Genomic DNA, 21,885 nt, shown 5'->3' with positions numbered 1-21,885 from the left:
ATAACTTGTATGTTAAATAATTTTAAGGTCATAACACTTTTGAATAGTTAGAATATAATATTAAACATGCAAACAAGAGTTCTGAACAAGATAGCAACTAGCAAAGTGTAAATAACCCAATGTGTAGGGAGTGTACATAACTAGGGATAATTATAATAGATTTATTCAGGAAAAGAGATAACAAAATCACTTTTAACAATAATCACTAGTCAAGTTAAGAATGAAAAGTATTAAGCATACCCGCTTTAAAACGTCAATTACCATCTTTTATTTTTACCATGAACGTTCTATATTTTTTTGTTTTATTTCTCTTTAAAATGGCCTTGTTCTGCTTATTTTATTTATTCATGGTATTGCTTATCTTTGTAGGTCCTGGTTTATTTACGGATATTTAAATTATGTATACTAGCTGCTATTTAAAGGTGTAATTTTTACTGTTATCTTGATTTTCTCCAAGAATATTATTCTAATTTTAGAATTGATGATTCAACATACAGAAGAACAAATCTATTCTAGAGGAGAAAATATTACATATAATCAACTAAAATGTTGTAAAAAGGAATTGAATGTGAGACTAAACTTAGGTTTTCATTTCCACTTCTTTTGGTTCTAATGTTAACTATACACTACCATTAGTGCCATCAGTATTGAAGTTGTACCATTACACCCATTCTAATTTAATCTGGAAATGTTCTTATGATAACATAACAAAACCAACCAAAACATTCTAATCAATTTCATTTCCATTCTCAATTTTACTCTCTGAAATAATTTTGGTACGGTACCAACTTAATTGACTTTCTGTACCCATTTTTTCCTTTAATGAAAAAATGTTTCCTTTTATGAACAATTGTTTGTTTTCTTGTTTTAATGTTTCTGGTATCTTTCGCCCCTCTTTAACGATTTGCATTACACCAAATTAAACTAAATTATACCAATGCTGTTTAATGTGACATTCGAGCACATTTCTTGCATTACCAACATAATGTAACACTTTGCCGTAATAACACCAGGCTTTGGTTTCCAATCATCCATCATTTGGGATCATTTAGTGTTTTCGTGTGTGTCTAGAATAGAAACTGTAATTGGTGAGACTCTAACACGCAATATAAAAAATGTGTTATATATATGTAAAAGAAATGCATTGGCGCATTGATTTCATTACAATAAAAGAATGCTTTTAAATTGTCGCTGGAAAAGAGAGTCATCATGGATGATGCCTTGATTTGTATATCTAGCAGTATATCACAAACTTGTAATGGAAATGCCATATATTTTTAAGTTGAAAGGCCGACGCACTCTCCTAACACTAAAATTGAGAATGGAAATGGGGAATGTGTCAAAGAGACAACAACCCGACCAAAATAAAAAAACAACAGCAGAAGGTCACCAACAGGTCTTCAATGTAGCGAGAAATTCCCGCACCCGGAGGCGTCCTTCAGCTGGCCCCTAAACAAATATATACTAGTTCAGTGATAATGAACGCCATACTAATTTCCAAACTGTACACAAGAAACTAATATAAAAATAATACAAGACTAACAAAGGCCAGAGGCTCCTGACTTGGGACAGGCGCAAAAATGCGGCGGGGTTAAACATGTTTGTGAGATCTCAACCCTCCCCCTATACCTCTAACCAATGTAGAAAAATAAACGCATAACAATACGCACATTAAAATTCAGTTCAAGAGAAGTCCGAGTCTGATGTCAGAAGATGTAACCAAAGAAAATAAACAAAATGACAATAATACATAAAAAACAACAGACTACTAGCAGTTAACTGACATGCCAGCTCCAGACTTCAATTAAACTGACTGAAAGATTATGATTTCATCATATGAACCTCAGGCACAATCCTTCCCGTTAGGGGTTTAGTATCATACCATCATAACATATATGAGAAGAACATAACCCGTGTCATGCCAACAACTGTTTTTAGAATAAATGTCTTTAGTTCCGACGCAAATACCTTATCAGTGACTCAATATTAACGCCAAAATATGCAATCTTTAATGACTTGACAACAGTATCGTAATTATATCCCTTCTTAATCAGTCTATTTAAAGGTTTTGTAAGTTTCTGAGGTGAATACTGACACCTTTGTGCTTTATAAAGAATATTTCCACAAAAAAATTGGATGTGAAATACCTGAACGTATAAAAAGTCTGCATGTTGAGCTATATTTACGAATGATGTCTTTATACCGATGATAAAATTTAGTAAAAGTTTTGACTAGTTTGTGATATCGAAAACCCTGGTGTAATAATTTTTCAGTAATACATAAATTTCTCTCGTTAAAATCTAAAACATTGTTACAAACACGAGCGAATCGTACAAGTTGAGATATATAAACACCGTAAGATGGTGACAAGGGAACGTCACCATCTAAAAACGGATAATTAACGATAGGAAATGAAAAATCATCCCTTTTATCATAAATTTTAGTATTCAGCTTTCCGTTAGTGATATAGATATCAAGATCGAGGAAAGGGCAGTGGTCATTATTAGTATTAGCTTTATTTAAAGTAAGTTCAGCAGGATAAATTTCATTAATATACATACTGAAGTCGTCATTATTGAGAGCCAAAATATCATCAAAATATCTAAAAGTATTATTAAATTTGTTTATCAAATGTTGTTTTGATGGGTCTTTGCTTATTTTTGTCATAAATTGTAACTCATAACAATACAAAAAGAGGTCCGCAATAAGTGGTGCACAGTTAGTTCCCATTGGAATTCCGATAATCTGACGATATACGGAATCCCCAAAGCGAACAAAAATGTTATCTAGTAAAAATTCAAGGGCATATATAGTATCAAAGCATGTCCAATGAACATAGTTTTTTTGTTTATTGCTACTAAAAAATGACCTAAAAGAGTTTGAACATATATATTCACATTCTGATTTTTTGAATGCCCATTTAATTAGGTGTGTGATTTTTTTCTTAATGAGAATGTGAGGCAATGTGGTATACAGGGTTGAAAAATCAAAACTTTGAACAGATTCAAAATCACCAATATGAGCATGCAATTTATCAAGTACTTCCAACGAGTTCTTGACACTCCAAAAGTAATTTATTCCACTATTTTCGAAGGCCTTATTTGAACAATTTATTATAAGGTTTTTAATTGTACCAAGTGTGCTGGTAAGAAGAATAGACAATTTAGTAGTTGAACAATGGCTTGAAGACGAAATAAATCTATATTTGTAAGGGGTTTTGTGTAGCTTTGGAAGCCAATACATAGTTGGGACTTCCATTGTATTTGGCTCTGCTTGTAAAGCGGTGGCTAAAAGTTTATGTTTGTTACAGATTTCGTTTTCTGAAAATGGAGTCAGTTGGAATGTTGGTGAATTGGTGATTTCCCTTTTCAGAACCTCAATGTAAAATTTACGTCAAACAATAATAATATTATTAGCAGCTTTATCGGCCGGGACAAAAACAAATTCCTTGGCTAGTTCTTTTAGTTTATGTTTGATACGAGAAATAGGTTTATTGTGGTTATTGTTAATAGTAAAATGTTCTTTAAAATGTTGAATACGTATATCAACTATCTTCATTACTGAATTAAAAAAAGAGTCCAAAGATTTTTTGTCAGCTTTTTCCCGTTTTATCCATTTCATACAGTAAGTATGGAGTGAGTCGTGGATGATATTACGACACTCATTCCAATTAATAATTGACGGGGGACGATATTTAGGTCCTTTACTGAGGAATGATTTTAACTTTCGGTCTTGAACGATGTTAAGATCTCCTGTTATAACATAGGAAATGGGTCCATAAATATATGCGGAATTACTGCAATTACATGAAGTAGGTGTATTTTCACTGATATTAACATCTTTACACAATTGACTATAATTAAACACAAATTTCCGGGTAGATTTCTTGTAAATGTAACAAATAAGAGGTAGCTCAGTATTGTCAAAATAACCAGGAATTTATTCTTTAACAGAATGGTCGTTAAATATACCGGCAATATTTACAAAATCAAAGCCTTTATTGACATACTTAATTTTAATAAAATGTTTTTTATGATCTTCAGGGCGATCAATTTTGAGAAATAATTTAGAATAACAATATGCCATAATAATTTGAACAATTTCATACTTAGGACTGCTATATGAAATTGTGTTGCAATCCTCCAAAATTTTATTTAACTTATTAATCGGTAACGAACAGAGTTTTGTTAACAGATAATGTCTGCCGTTGTTTTTTGAAATAGAAATTAGGTCCGAAATATTGGTATGATTGGCCCGAAATTTTCTTTGATTCCGATTTGTTCTTCGACCGTGAGAACGGTTTTTACGAACAGTTTTAGAAACTATATCCAAAATGTTAACGGAATTGGTTCTAGATATATTACCAATTCCCATGATATTATCATTTAGACCGAGAGGGTAAACTGTCTGTAATTTTTTAATCCAATTTAATTCAATTATTTTCCGTGATCGTACAAACTTTGAATGCGATTCACCAGGCTGCTTATTTACTACTTCTAAAGGTTGAACTGCTAAATATTTAAACGGTCGGTTGTGCTTCTTAAGGTGTTGGTAAATGATACTTTTGAATTTATTTGGTCTTTTAAAACGATACAGATGTTCTTGAGTGCGTTTAGATAAATATCGTCCAGTTTCTCCTACGTACTGAATACCACACCCCGGTTTGTTTCATGTGAGTAAATAAATAATACTGTTTGTTTTTCAAGTTATATCAGTTTCAAAATTTAAAGAAAATGTGCGACCATTAGAATTTATTTGATCGTTTTTATTCAAGTCCTGTGTATTTATACACTCTTTGCTGCCACCTAGTTCAATTCGGCTTCAATCAAAACTATCTCAGCGGCTAGCTGTACAATAATCGGGCAACGGACCAACCCCTCTCTCGGTCGTTCACGGGCTGGATAGACAGTCAAGGTCGTTAAAAACTTCAATCACCAATCCCTATTGTAGTCATAAGCAAAAAAATATCAACAGCCATGGATTTCAAAACACCAAATGACGTGTGTGATTGAGTTATATCAATAAGTGTATATTAATATTAACATGTATTTACACAGATGTTCCTATACTATTACATGATATACCGTAAAGAAACGCATGTCGAATCGAATGTTTTCAGTATAATCAATGCGGGATGTAAACTTTCAAAACTTTTTTTTCTTTTGAATGACTGGATGATAGTTTCATAAAAATGTAGGATAGGAAAATGGTCAGTTGTCGAATGACTGCAACCAATTTTTTGGTATTGCTTAAATATTCACATTTTATTCGGGTGAAAGCCACAATTTGTCTCATTGGTACTCGTACCACATATTCTTATTCATATTAAGATATATTTGAAAACTTTCAGTAAATGCAATTCATCCTTGATAATTTTGCGTTAATTTTCGTTATTGTTTTGCACACAATATCACCAATATTTATCTAGCTTTATCACAGTATGGATCTCGATTTTTTTGTATCCTTCAGATCTCTGAATTTAAGATAAGCCTCATTTTCAGTGAAGATAAAATTTTGAAAGTTATATGAAGTCAGTGTAACTTTCGAATTTTATTTGCTCTTGTTACTTCTGACAATGATGCACTGTCCGCCTGTTTGGTTTTCGGAAAGGTGTCTGTCGGTGCACCCTGTCGGTTTGGTTTTTTTTGTACTTTGGTGCTGAGACTACTATAACACATAGTAGTCTCTCAGTTTGGTGATACATTCTTACACACAAATATATCTGTGATCGATGTATCGATAAGCGTTCAACATAATCTTTTCTTTTCTCAACTTTAGAGTAAATCAACATACGTCATTTGAACATCACAACACCACCTTTAAGTATTCTAGAAATCAAAAAATAGTATGACCTTCAAAAAAAAGAAGAATATATTTACCGTTTGTCAAGATGTTATCGGTATGAGTCTAGGCGTGCTGTGAATATATTGGATAGAGACAACCAAAGGACTGTGGTAAAAGTTAAAGTTCCAAATCAGAAAAATAAAGAAATAAGTTCAAACGAATATAATGGAATGGTTCAGTTTAAAAATTTATATTCTAAAAAAAAATGTGTCAGATTATGCTTTCAAGATCCAATCTTTTTGTTTTGAAATCCAGAGTACTAAAAACCTACTTGCTCAAGTGAAGATAATGCAAGATTATTTTCAAACGTAGGAGAAGGTGACTTTTCCAAACATATGCTACCTAAAACAAATTCAAAACAAATTACGTTTAACTTCAAAACTCTCTGTAAAATTGCAAGAGGCCAATTATTAGTCAGGGCTGCGAATTTACCATGTTAAATTAGGAAGACATAGTATATGCCCTTGCTACTGTTTTGTTGTTGAAATAACTTCATTTTTTTTTTTTAAATAACTTCACTTTTTCTTGTGTTTTTATTAATTATTTGGGATTCATTTCCGTAATAAAGCGTTACAAAAGACATCATTGTCGAATGGAATGGAATTTAAACATTTTTAAATGATAAAAGTGTTTATAAAATTGAGAATGAAAATGGGAACTTTGTCAAAGAGACAACTACCCGACCAAAGAACAGACAATAGCAGAAGGCCACCAATTTGTCTTCAACATAGCGGAGATTATGAAATATTAACAGGTTTTCAAAAAAAAAAATCATATTACTCCCTTAGGATTGAACACGTTGATAATCCGATGCTCTATTTTTCAATTTGGTTAACATACGCAAAAAATTACATAAAATTTCAGTGGAAGATATTAACCCCTTCCCATTCACACCGGTACAGCTTACCGGTGAAGCCAATTTCAAGATTTTTTTGGGGCATTTAGACTGATTCCATAGCCATTTGCTGACGTACAGATGTGGTTAAGGGCTCAAATTAATCCTCAGATAACCAGCAATGCGATTTAATGTGCAGCAAACCTCTATCGTTATTAGTTAATAAATAAGTCGCCTTTTACTGATGTGTAATACTTCTGTAAAAAACATTTATTTTTCGTCGAATTTTGAGGAAAATTCTCAAAAAGAAGGGCAAAGAAAACTGCTCTTTTAAGAGGAGTTATGACTTTTCTCAATAACTGTGCAGTGAGTTTTTGAAGAATAGTATTAAACTAATAGTTCTAACTTGTACACTAGTTGCAAATGTAATTTTTAGAGTAGAAGCGCACTCACAAATTTGAAATGCGCTAAAAATTCGAAGTCATTTCTTAGAGATATTATGAGAAAAGTGACAAAAACCACTTAAATATTCTAAAAAAAAATTCCAAAGTTGAAATAGATGTAACAAAACATAGTTTCGTAAGTGTTGGGGTATGATAAAGTTGAAAACACTTTTGTTTGAATAAAGGAACATGTATATTTCAATGAAAAAATGACATTGTAAAGAGTGGATTCCTCCTAGATTTGCGTAAAAATCATGCATTTGGCAACAAAAAATTATCATCAGAACTCATAATTCCAAAAGGAAAACAAACTGGGTGAGAATCTTTATATTATTTTTTTTTTTGAATTTCTTCCGTAGTAGTCGACTTAAGTACTTAAATTTCAATAATTTCATTACAATGCCAGTGGCGCAGGGGTACGATGATCTATCCCAAGGCGCTAAAATTGAGGGTTCGAGACTCACTGCCGGAGTTGGAAAACTTATTTCCTATATTAAACTTTCAATTTCAAAAAGAAAATCTAAGAATTTTTTTTCAAAGAATGTGTGTGCCAAATTGCCCCCCCCCCCCCCCCCCCCCCCCGGCTTTTTACCCCCTTGGCTCCATCCAGCTCGGTCAAGGATGTCCCAGATCAAGCTAGCATTGGTAATTCAATGAATTTTCACTTGTAAAAACAAAGTTTAAGTTGCTGATTGATTGAAAACGAATTACACCAATAATTAGGGTCCAAGTTTGAAATCGGACAATAATGGTGTCTAAAATCAGTTATTTTGAATGTTACGGACATCTATATTTCAAGGCCTATAGCACATTATGCGTCTATTTATTCCACTATGATAACTTTTATGGCTTCAACAGACTCGAGGCATTGTGTTTCCACCAAAACCTGACCCTATTAGCCCACCAATATGTCTCTGCATGACTTTTTGTCCAAGGATTTCGTATTTTTTCACTTTTTCGCCAACAGTCACGTGACTTTTGGAAATAAACCAAAAAATTACGAATTATCTCCAAACTTAATTTTCTGAAATATTTCATTAATTATCTTTCATTTGAGCCCAACATGACATGTGTATGACCATTGATGCGAATGCAGTATTCATTTAAACTTCGATAGTGTCTTTTCGTTAAGTAAAGGTCTGAAATGCCTGGAAGGGGTAAAAAGAGTTCCAAGTAAAATAGCACTTTGAACTGAAGCGTAACATGTACATGGATCTGCACTCAACAGTGATAGATTTATTCGGGAAAAAACGTTTACTCACTCATATGATAGATATACAAAATATTTGCAAAATACATTTGTATGAAATATGAAAAATTCAAAAGTACAATCTAATTCAAGTATAGAACTCGGATTTCATTATTATACTACATACGAGTATATACATAATTGTATGTAGTATAACGAAATCTGAGTTCTATATTTTCATTAGATTGCCAAAAGTCTAAATTTTCAAACTAAGTATATTCTTCATCTTTCGTTTTTTGCCATTGAAAGAAAAATGTTATCCGATACATTGTGTCCCTGAACAGACTCTGGTGATATAGTTTTACACTCTAGATTTTAAAAACAATTCCCCTTCTAGTTATTGACATATTTCACTTAAATCATTGCATGATCAACCACATTTGAAGTAAATCTGCTCATGGGGTTAAAACTATCATTTGTGTGGTGTTATATTCAGATTGTTGTTTTACATATGTAGTAGTGATAGATTAAAAAGGGAAATTTGAATTGTAATACCTATTTTCTGATTTTTATATTTCGATTTATATTTGCTTACTTATTTTTAAATATCCAAAATATGTGCATGTCTAAAGTGGTTCAGCCAGCCTGAAACATCATTCAAAGCATTAATTTCTTTCAGTATCTATAGATAGCTTGTTTAAAACTCTCACTAGAATTGAAAACGCAATCTTGTGCGAGCAAGGGTTTCATGTCAGCATTTCATTCACAGCCAATTCATAAAAGCAAATATGTGAATTTATCGCATCGCTAATATGACTTGATATATCTAGCTTTAGGGATTATCTGTGAGACAATTGATCACGAAAATGGTCCGTTTCGTCAAAGACAAGACCTAGTTATCTCCCTGTTTATGACTTATTACAAATGGTGAGTTATTACCAATGGTGACTTATTACCAATAGTGACTTATTAACAATGGTGACTTATATATGGATGGTTACTTGGTATGTACAAAACCATAGGTGCTACTGGGCAGAAACTGCTGGCCTTTCCAGAGCTACTTTTGTCCATTATCAGGCTGTATAGTGTGGTTCATGTTTCTGTTCAATTTGATCGAATGTGTGTATGTTCGTTTTCTTTATGACTTATTATTGTCCTTCTTCGACGCCCATTTTGTTATCTTCTTGCTGTAATTTGAAAAAATAGTACATTTTATCCTTAATACACAAATATAATACATTCCATGTCAACGAGTTTATATGATTTAATATTTTGCATGTGAGGTTTGTTATGGGACCACCACAATAATATAAATAAACAGATACTGGTATATACTATGAAAAGAAAGCCGTAAGCTAATACTTAGTAAGACTATAGAAAACAAACATAAGGTCATAGTACTTGTACGTATGTTCTTTCTATACACAACAACATTCTTTCATGTAAATCAATGTTAATAATAAAACTTTCTGAGTTATTTAAATTTTGACCTCAGTTTTATTTTATTTCAATATAAATTGTTTTTTTGTAAACGTTATTGCTATTTAATAAGAAACCATGATAATGAGCTACTTGTCTTTAAACACATACTATGCAAAGACAGGGAACAGATAAGACAATTTTTTATTAAAGTTTAAAAGTGCACTTTTTCAGTTGTGTTATTTAAGTTACTGGTAATCAGTACGGATCTATATTATAAGTGGTGGTTGATAATTAATCTGTAACGGATCCATGTAATTGTAATCGATCATCCCGTTTTTTCTTTTCCATCATTGTCAATTATTAATCATGTGATTATCTTGTAGCAGTGAAAAATAGCATGGTACCCTTATTGTATCATTTGTGAAGTACATTTGTATGTTCAGGTAGAAATAACATGTCATCTGCGTTCGGATTTAGTGAATATAAAAAGGAATATATTGCCAATGAGACCACAATTCACAAGAGACCAAATGACACAGCAATTAACTACTATAGGTCATCGAAGCACATTTGTGTGTAATCTTCTTAAAACAGAAAGTACAATCCATCTGTGTTTCATTTAGCGAAATAGAGTTTTGTGAATTGTACTTTGTACAGACATCACAAATCCTCTCTGTTAGCATTGAATGAACTACAGACGAGAGTATAAGATCAAATAGGTCACCGTATGATCTTCAACAATGAGCAAACCCCATTTTATTAAAAAGCTATAATAGGTCCCGAAAGGACAAATGCAAAACAAATTCAAACGAAGAAATGAACGAAAATCATATAAGTAACACAGCACCAATAGACAAACACTGAATTACAGGCTCCTGACTTGGTAAAGACACATACAGAATATTGTGGGTTAAACTAGTTTAAAAGCGCCACCCCCTAAACCCGAGACAGCGGCGTACTCTTAGGTCCGAGAACACAATTAATTCGTAGTGCATTTCTTTAGAACATAAATGAAAAATAAAAAAATCCCACCTGCGCTTTCTCAATGAAATTTTTACAGTGTGTTGTACTACTTTTGGGACAAATTATATCAAAATTATAGAAAACTTCATCGCCTCTAACTCAAAATATGGACAATTTTGTGTTTAGGGTGTCTTGAAATCTTTTGACAGCTTCCGAAGTGCTAATTTTAACCTTTTTCAGCTGGACCAAATCACCACTTTCCTGTAAAATTCTGGACCCAAATTTTTTTACAGTGTAATTTCATCCCCCTACTTACAATTTGAGGCATTAAACATGGAGAAATAAATTTGGAAGGGGTATACAAATAATGGCAAGTAACCCACTGTTAACACTAGGGACTATATTCGAAAAATCAAGGGACGACAATTGTGGTCTCAGACCAAATGTAACAGTACAACAAAAGAACAAAACTATAAATATCCGTTTAAAAATTCTTAACTCATCAGATTGATATAGATGAGAATAGAAATACCTCTAACAAAAACACAGAGTGGACACAGTGAGGTACTTGTACATTCAAACAACAAATAGAGGCTATTGTAGTTTACAACAGTGGCATAAATATAGCTCAGCAAATTTAAACGTAACTAAATTAGTATTTTTTCAAACGTGGTTAAATTTTTGTAAGGTAGAAATACGCATCCATGTTCATTTTTACATTATACATTTGTATTAAAAGGCTGCACGTCGATACTTTTACTTTTGGCATTGCACATGTCATGTCTTTTTTTGACTATCCATGACGTTAAAATACTCAATCCCTGGGATATGTTGTACGTGATTTTAGTCTCTGATGCTTAATTTTTTATTATTAATTACAGTGTCTCTCTTGTTAGCATTGCATGATGTACAGTTGTGTATATTGTACTTCAGACAGAAATTACAGATCACCTGCGTAAGCATCGAAGTCTCTTCTTGCACTGAGAAGATATTTAAATAACATTCATTTGAAGTATATCTTTTTGGGTTTTGTTTTTCAATATCCATGCTGCTTCAAATAACAGTGAACACCTTGTTTAAATGTAGTTCAACCAAATTTCAGTTTAGTGTAGACAATGATGTACTACTAAAAGTATATTGATAATTGAATTTTCTCCATGGTCACATCATAACTTAAGTTTTGTATTTTGAAATGCAATGATTTGATATTTCATAGTTCTTAAACTGTAAGAGTTTTGCTAGAGCGTTATCGTTCTGTAAGTATGATGTACGAGTGGGATTTGTTGTTAGCTTTTTAAAAAAAACCCAGTAAAATGGTACCAAGTATATAGTCAAGTATATACATGTACAAAAAATGGAAAAAGATAGTTTTTTTTTCAAATTTGAGTAGCCATAATTATCTGCAAAATTTGACACGTACCACGTAGTTTATTATTTTTTCAATATAATTGACCATATATAGAGTCAGCGATCTGTTTGTTGAATTTGTTACAACAGGTAGGGTCTCTGTTGATCAGTTTGTTTGTAAAATTTGTTATAAGAGTATAGAATGGCACTGTTAAACCTTACTGCTATTTCAAAGGTCTAACAACCAATGCATTATCTAGCAGTTTTAAGATTCTTATAACTGTATGCTAGACGACTTTATATGGATATTAATTAGATGAAGCAATTTGTCATTTTAACTATTAATTTATATGATTATTTGTCTATTTATCCGCTGGTGAATGAGACTCCTTCAGCTAATCAACATATAGATAACCATTACGGTCTTGGCAAATGTTTGCCCTCTTGCAATAAAGGAAACTACAGGATACTTAATAAATCTGTTGATAGCAGGAAACCTCAACGTGTAAGGAAACAACAAATCAATTACAAGTTAACATTAGAGGATACCTACATTCCACATCAGCTACATGTGTTACATTATGTTCTTGTAAAACAACTTAATGTAATTCATATTTTAAGTATAATAAAAGTTAAGTATGCGTAGTTTAACTTATCCCATGGAGAACGTTTGACGTTTTTAAAGTTGTCACATATTTAGACAGATGTAATGAAATTAGTATGAAATAAAAAGTAAATATATATATCAACAAGAAATCAGCCCAAAAAATGAATGAGTTCTTCACAGATTTCATATAAGCGAGAGAAGACAAAATAAGTACTGTTTAATAGCCAACACCGTTGACCGTAGCCGGTTTAGGCTACTAAACATCATTTACATTGACAACTTCGGTCATAAAACTTTACTGTGTACTCGAAGTACACAATGTGTGCTTTAAATACCATATCCAGTATTTTGATTGGTTAATTTCTGAGTCGACAATCGTGCTCGAAATTTTTATGACAGCAAGTCCGGTGTGTCGACAGGGTAAAAATGGTATACGGACGGATGGAAAGAAGAATGGATCATGAAAACGTGCATTGTGTTTCTAAATCTTCGAAATACATATCAAAATAATACTGACAGAATTTAAAACATCTACTAGGCGTCTACTGTATATGCATTGTTTACATTCTAAGAATGATTCTTACATGACGCGTTCGTTTTCCAAATTTCCAAGAATACAGAATATGATCACCTATCCACCCACCCCTTACCATTGATGTCATACCATTAAAACCCATCTGTCTTAATCAAAATGCCTTAAGTGTCTGGTGACAAATAATGAAGTCAAAGTTTGTGTTGCATGATTTAGAAACTTATCAATTGTCACCGTTTCCCATGCATGTTGATGTAAAGAAAACTTATTCTGTTAAGTTTTACGCTTTTTACTGCAATTTGCTTCAAAAAGGAAACTTCAGTCACTGATTAAAGGTAGTATTACAAAATCTTGCGCATTACTTCCGACTGGTTGTATGTATTACTTCCGGTTGGCTGTAAGCGATAATAAGTCAATACTTTATTTATGGAGAAAAGGCTTGACAGAATTATTGTTTATCCTTCATTAATCTGAGAGACAAAATCAATACAAGTTGGTTAATAGAAAATGGGAAGAATAAAAATTGTAATTTGATAGCTTTGTTATAACGCATTGATAAGAAAATACAACAAAGAGATTGAGAATAGTGCGAATTAAACAAAATTGCTAGACTTCGGGTTTTTAACCTGAAATGGCCACAGGAGTTATAGCAATATTTACAATTTAAGCTACATAAATGTAGATCACTGCAAAGTTATACGTTTAACTTGATCTGTCAAAAAAGAATTTTGTGAATTTAAAACTATATTGCTAGAATTCCCTGCGTTATTTTCACAACGGGATCTGATAAGGTAGATTATTCTTTGCTTTTTTTTTTTTAAATAACTATATTAATCCTAAATGCCTGTGTACTTTTTAAAGAAAACACGAACTCAAATGGTGTAATTGAAGAGGGAAAAAATAGGAATACATTCATTCAAAAATGAGCTCATAGAAAACGAGACATTTTTAATGTTTTAATGATTATCATTCGATGACTGTGTTGTGTCCTACAGTAATGTCGACAGCTTAAAATGAGGTTGAACATTTCTCCTCAGACCTGTTTAGATATCGATATATAATAAACAATCATTTGGTGGTTATACAATACAATACAATACAGTACAATACAACATTTTTATTTTCCAAATTAAAGGGTCCATTAAAAGCATAACATTAAACATTAAAGAGCCCATTACATGTAAGAGCATAACATTAATTACAACATGACATACACATTACAGTTATAGGTGTGAGGCGTTGAACTAAGAATATTAGCTATTAAATAACCTTCTCTGAATCGTTTAGTACAGAACTCGAATGTTATTAAACGAATCATGTGGGAAGGGGAATAACTATGATAATATAAAGACAGTAGACATGAACAACTGATTTGTCTCCCTTATATCCAAACTTCATATACATGCATATATCTTTGAATGAAAAACGTAAATGATTGAACAAAGAAGATTAAATTCGCCTTCGAATGGTTTTACGTAACTAATTTTTTGGGACCCTTTATAGCTTGCTGTCCGATGTGCACCAATGCTCCGTGTTGATTACCGTACTTTGACCTATAATGTTTTACTTATATAAATTGTGACTTAGAAGGTCGAAGAGTTGTCTCATTGGCACTGATACCACATCTTCTTTTATCTATGTATGAGTCACAATATTGTCACATAAATGATTTTGACCGAAAAGAACTGCACTCATGCCTATTCATATGTCAAACATGGTTTGTCTTGGAATTTCAAACTAGCATATGCATTACTTTTGTTTATTCTCCAAGAAAATCCAATAAAAGCTTTCATGGTCGATTAAATATTATACGGATAAAATATATACTTTTTATTGTCACTCCAACCTTCTACTTCAGACAATTTACAACAAATCGTAAACACAATGTAGATTGAAGTTTCAGTTTTTCAAACTTATCGTTCAAAATGATGTACACATATGAAAAGAGAGACTTAATGGAATACTTCACCTATTCAAAAAGATCGCATGCTCTATTGTAATTAAATAGATCATTTTCAAATAGGTGAAACAATTTGGTTAAATTCATATCTTTTGTTAACTTTGAACAAAAAATGGAATAATATATCATTCGTTTGTTGGTCGTCTCGTAACAACGCATTCAAATGATGCAGATTCTTTTAACCCTTACATAGATGTGAAGGTTTATAATTTTGATTTTTATTCCTTTTTTATAAGTCGGGACAACAACTTAAAGAAATAAGAACATGAACTCAAAATTAGAAAGGTAGTATCTGTAACTTGAAAAGGATGTTATTTTTGGTCGGATCAGAAATATTGCCTTATTGTCTACTTGTAATCTAGCCAAGGAATCGAATTAGTGTATTATTGTTAATAAAAGTGCGTTAAAAACGTTAAATTAGATTAACACCTTCATTCGGACAGGCTATGAGCCAAACGAATTCTCCTCCTTTCCGTCTCCACCAGGAAAGTTTTACAACTGAATGAGACAACTTTATTAGTTTTCTCGTTTGAATTGTTTTACATTGTCTTATCGAGGCCTTTTATAGCTGACTATGCGGTATGGGCTTTGCTCATTGTTGAAGGCCGTACGGTGACCTATATTTGTTAATGTCTGTGTCATTTTGGTCTTTTGTGGATAGTTGTCTCATTGGCAATCATACCACATCTTCTTTTTTTATATTAGGTGATCATATACTGGGCATTTGGGTCTAGACATAAACAGAATTATATATCGAAAATGAAATTGTATCTTATAAAAACTAAACAATAATATCCGCTGATCTCTTTTCTCTGCAATGTAATGATTTTTTTAAGCAAAAAAGAGTTACTATGATTATTAAAGAGCGGATATACTTCCTGCTATTTTTTCTATGCAGAAACTGTGTCGAGGATTGTCATTATGATAAAAAAAAAAATGAAAAAAAAGCATTTCAGTTGATATTATTGTTCAGTGTTTTAAGGTACAGTTTCAAGTTCTATAGTACTGTTTTTTTTATAAATATAAACATATTATGATTACCTGTTATGAAGTTTTATGCAAATTTTTAATTTTTGCAATATCAAGGTTAAAGACAATGTACTGCTCTCGTTTAACGTAAACGTTAAAAACAAATTAACTAAAAAAAATGTTAATTTGTTTTCTTATTTAGACAAAATATTGTGAAACAAGATAACCGCTTTGGGAAACAACTTAAACACCACATATATATATACTCGAAGTTATATTCTGCTATAAACTGGCAGTTTTTAAAAGTAAAGATGTCTGTGTCATTTTGTAGTGTTTATTTGTTATGTAACATGCGGACTATAAATAAAGCTTTGAATTGAATTGAATTGAAAGATGCGTAATGTATCTAGCGAGTTTCTTAACCAAGTTTACCTAAATATTTTCAAGTTTTATTTTAAAACTTGTTACCAATTGAAATCCAGTGTTTGTTACAATATCAATGTTATACACAATAACATTTAATTACAACTGGTCTTAATCTACATCGTAAATATTTTTACAAAGGATGAGAAGTAATCCGTTGGGTGTTTAACAAAAGAAGAACATCCATTTCAAATGTCCATTAAATAGTGAAAGAAGTAGGAAAAGTGTGTATTCCGTATTAAAGGTTGAAAAATAAGAATCTAAACTTTATATTAGTGTCAAAAAATAAGTTTAAAAATAACGCAACTATATATATTTCAACTGTTATTGTGTTTTCTGAAGAAAAAAATCAGGATATATATAATATTAAGGACTTTATTGTGTTGATTTTCTTTGAACTATGGGAGAAGTTGCTGGACGGATTTCTTTTTTGAGACAACAAAGAAAGGCAAAGCGATCCGAACTTATAAAAAATGAAAGTAAAATTAAATTGGAGGATAAAAGTGATATCATTGAAAACAAAAGGAACAAATATCGAAATTCGTCTTGGTCAGATGTGTATAATGCTACCGTTATGTCCAGAGCAACGCCATTGCGCAATAATGGAAGGTTTCTGCAAACGGACCATAAACTTGCTGCTATTCTTGACAAATCACGTAATAAAAGACTTAACCAACAGAAACATATAACGTGGTTTGACAAATTCAAACGAGTTCATTTTAGGGAATTTAACAACAAAGCTGCGAAATATGAATTTAGTAGGAAAAAAACTTCTGACGACTATCTGAATGAGAAAAAACCAAAGAAGTTCAAACAACTGCCTAAGAGTGAGAGGATGGGATATCTGAAATTTTTTGGTAGGTTATGTAAATCCTCTTGTGGAAAAGGGACACGGACTGTGGTTTTTAATTGTGAAACACACCTGCAGATTACATGGATTATGAATTTAGGTGCTCTGCTTATAGAGATTAAAGATAGGACAAAGCTTTATGTTCTACTGAAATAAATCTCTCGGTTATGCATGTAGATGGGGTTATATGTTAGTTGTTTTCAGAGTACACGACCCCAGTCTAATGATCTTGATCTGTGAAAGAACTAAATATTCAGTAAAACTATCAATTGAGATAGATTATAAACTCAATCATATCGGTATTACAAAATTTGATATATTAAATAAATGAAAAGTTAGCATTGTCAGAAGAGTCTCTCCTAACCACTCATTGAAAACAAAAAAAAGATCGCTATGGTCTGTCTTGTATTTTAAGATTGGAAATAATGTGTGCTTGAAGTATTTGCCCTTAATGTTATTTTTCACCTGTATAAATGTGTTACAATGAGAATCTACAAATGCGTGACTAAGCAAGGACTATATGCCCCAAGGAGTACAAAAAGTTTAACAGAAAACAAACTAGACATGTGTTCTGACTCTTGCAAACCTATATGAGGGGTTGGGTGGGGGTTGGAGTGGGGTAATACAGTATACACCTTCCAACTTTACAAATTCCATTTTAAACTAACAAAAAAAAACTCAACATGGTCTCAAAAATCAAAAGCCTATTGACCCCATAAGTAAAAGAATTTGTCTCCTTTCCGTGTCTTCTGTTTACAGAAGTTTCGTTCCAATCGATTATGGAATACTCATGTTACAATCCGTAAAGCATTTGTTTTCGACACATAGACGGACAAACGGACGGGAAATGCAACTTCAAGCCAACGTTAATAAGCTCCCGAAGCAAAAACATATATTGGCACTTACTGAAAGCTATCTTGAAATTTAGACTGTCAATAATGGAGTGATGATTTCTGTATATACAAAATGTATCAAGTTTCACTAGAATACGTTCGCATACCAACGTCATCAATGAAAAAAAAAAGAATTCTTGTGAATATTATTTTGAAGTTTCACTTTGTTGGGTCGACGGATTCAATCGCGTTAAAAGCTGAAATATTGTTATTTTGGTAATAAGTTTGTTCAGTCCTACACATATGTTATGCCTAACGGACACATTACAATGTTTTTATTTCTCTAAATTGCGTTCATTTATATATAGTCGTAGACCCTGATAACTCGTGACTACACAACATGCAGGGCCATTTAAAAATTATTCGTATTCAAAATACTGATACATAAACAGAAGGGGTTTAAACAAGAGTTGAAAAAATGTGTACTGAATGCATTTACTAACGTAGTTTCTTATTTTTTTATTCTTTCGAAATCAAAATCATGTGACTACTGAATATGTTTTATAAGTTTTTAGTGTTGAATTCAAGCATGTCGACCAATAATTATTTTTGACAATCTCATTCTATTGTTGACAAAGAGTAGTTTAAATGACAACTAACGTGAACTTTCTTATTGTTGGATTTTCTTTTTAAATAACCTGATTATTGTGATAATGCATGTTTAAGGTTAAAATATGTCTATGTGTATATATGTCTCTGATTCCATGAAGCTGAAGTACACATTTGATCGTGTTCAACCTTTCTGATTAGTTCTCTCTTCTCGAATGTTGATGGTGACTTTTGGATTATTGTTTTATAAGTAGACATGACGTTGTAGTTCATGGATCAATTTGCGTAGATATTGAAATGGAATACTGTTTAAAAACAAAATTCGTAAAAGGTGTAATATTTGTCTCTGTGTGGAACGAATTACCACCCGGAATGTTGTGATTTGTTGGTTAAAAAATAGAATTGTACTCGGTCTGAAATGCGGATTATAAGCTAAACTGTGTTAAAAATGGGTGAGGCTGCTGCAAGAATTGCCTTTGCACGACAAAGACACAGGGATATAAACAGAGTCGAACAAAATAGAAACAATGGCAATAATACAGGTTCAAGGTTTCGGAATATTGCCCTTTCAGCTTCCGCTTCCTCTGTTGATGGAAAACGGACACTTGTGACCGACCCTGAGTTAGCTGCAGTTTTGAGCAAAAAACAGAATAAGAAACAAACCGAGAAAAGAGATTCCTCTTGGGTTGAAAGATTTAAAAGAATACACACAAGAAAATTGAGCAACTATTTATTCAGTACGGATAACGAATATAAGTTTTCAGCTCCAAAAGGTCATCATGAACTCTTTTTTGATGGAGGAACTAAGTTTAAAAAGGAAAAACATATGACGAAAACAGAAAAGTTAAGACAATACAAATACTTTGGTAAAGTACCCTTTAGTATAATTATAATTGATGTCCTCTCATCACTCTGATCATCTTTGTGAACTATGATTATTGAGTCTAGTTTAAAAGCTTCCAAATACATACTTGACCCCTTCTCCAAAAACAACCATTAAATTAAAGGTAAACTGTGCCACTTTACTTTTGGAGGCTAAATAGGTTTTATACAAATTGAATAGCTTGACGACACTCTTCATAGTCACTGCTATTTATGTTTTGAGAACAGTCAGTCTCATTAGCTACAACTCGTTTTATTCATAAAAGAAGCAGATGAATACTGCATACTATTGGTAAACATTTGTGTTTTTCGTGTTGCTTAGGAGGAAACGTGCATTTTTATCGATTTAAATTTCGTGTTCCTAATTAAAGAATGGTGTAAGAGAAAGATGTTTACCTTAAAAAAAAATTAAGGTACGAGTTGGAGATAGGGTGGAAGATAGTTTCTATCATACAAGCTAGGCCACCAACATGAAGTTTTATTTTCTTAACACGTTGTTATTTATAATTATATCTGTTAATTGAACAGACAGTATTCAGATTGGTGGCTATATACAACTTAAAGACTCTTTTGATGAAAGCTTATTTGAAAAGTATGAAAACTAATTTATATATATTCAAAATATACAACGTAATCTTTTTCGTGTATTCGAACTGATCACAATTGAGCTGAATCTGAATAAAAAATCAATCTTGAGAGAATCGTTGTTTGAAAATGTCCTTTTCTCCTGTAATCTATTTTCTTAATCAGTTTCAATCAGGAAAAAGTTTACTGAAGATGACAAAAAGTGAATGACTATATAAAAAGGACCTGTAGTCTGGACCTAAATATTTCGATCATGGTTTTCATACCTGACTGAACTAATGACATGTGTACTTTAATGTAAAGCTGAGATAAATACAAATTTTACTGTTTGAATGTGAATTTAAAATACAAATCAGATTCACATACTTAATGGGATCACACAATTGTTAGCCTTGATAGTTAGACCATATCTCCGTATTACTGAGTACATAAAATCACATAAACTTCACTTAAACCTATTGGTTACGATAATAATTGATAGATTATAGTATGAAGAAATGTGTGCTTCTTTAACAAACAGTGCACATTTTAAAAGTGAAATATGAAGTAGATCAAATACAATATCATGTTTAAATAGAAAGAGGAAACCGTTTGATCGTATTTGAATAAAATTCGGCTGTGCTGAAATTAACAACAAAACTCTAAATAATGAAATACTAAAACATTTTCTAAATAAGGAACTGTCTGAACCAAAGTCAGGAATATGAAAGTTGTTATCCATTCGTTTGATGTGTTTGAGCTTTTGATTTTGCCATTTGAATATGGTCTTTCCGTTTTGAATTTTCATCGGAGTTCATTTTTTTTGTGATTTTACTTTTTATGTGATCTACAGACGAATATAGAAATAGGAATGATATATATTTTGATTCTCCAAACTTAACATTCATTCAAAATGTGTAGATCAGAACAGAAATATAGTAAACAGTGTCTAAAACTTTTTAACTTAAGTAGGATATCAAGTTATATAGTCATATCAAGATATGTTAGTTAAATATATATAATAAGTTCCTGTTTCGATGCATGTTATTCAAATTCATTCTCTAGTCATACATATTATGAAAAGTTACTAAAATACATTGTACTTATACAAGTATTCAAATAAGAGAAATAAGCAATATCAATAGAATGGTATACATATATATATATATATATATTAATTAATTAAAGTTTTGCAAAACATACGTCGAGATTAAAGGGTTCGTACTTTGAGAGCTCAAATCTTTATAAAAAAATGTTCAAAATTATCTGATGGGAGGTCCATTCCGATTTCTTTCCATTTTATTTTGCAAGGGAAATGTGTGTTTCGTAAGTAAAACATGTTTATATATAGTATATACCATCAGATTCGCCAATTGTTAACTATGTACGTGCTATGCATTTTCAAACTAATTCATACGTAAATAATTATTAAAATTATGGCATATGATTTTGACCCGTATCCACAGATTGAGAACCGTTCTGAAAGAAGACCACCGTTATGTAACTGTAGTAGTTTTGGATACTTAAATAATTGAAGACACAAACTTTACCGATATATTTAAATTCTGTTTCAATTTAGTTTTGTTGCTACTATTTTTTTTTAGTATTATAGT

General features: G+C 31.7%; 1 protein-coding gene across 3 annotated transcripts in view; it reads left to right on the top strand.

The window, feature by feature from the left end:
* Positions 1-16,748: 16,748 nt before the first annotated feature.
* Positions 16,749-21,885, top strand: part of LOC134706827 (voltage-dependent calcium channel type A subunit alpha-1-like) — a 119,234-nt gene continuing 114,097 nt past the window's right edge. For all 3 annotated transcript variants that reach the window (XM_063566130.1, XM_063566131.1, XM_063566132.1), the window contains exon 1: positions 16,749-17,391. In XM_063566130.1, coding sequence (XP_063422200.1) covers positions 16,935-17,391 — 457 coding nt within the window. In that variant the 5' untranslated portion in view covers positions 16,749-16,934. The remainder of the gene's footprint in view (positions 17,392-21,885) is intronic.

This window comes from Mytilus trossulus, chromosome 2 (genome assembly GCF_036588685.1).
Source record: "Mytilus trossulus isolate FHL-02 chromosome 2, PNRI_Mtr1.1.1.hap1, whole genome shotgun sequence".
Classification (NCBI taxonomy): domain Eukaryota; kingdom Metazoa; phylum Mollusca; class Bivalvia; order Mytilida; family Mytilidae; genus Mytilus; species Mytilus trossulus.
This window is presented reverse-complemented; position numbering and strand designations above follow the sequence as displayed.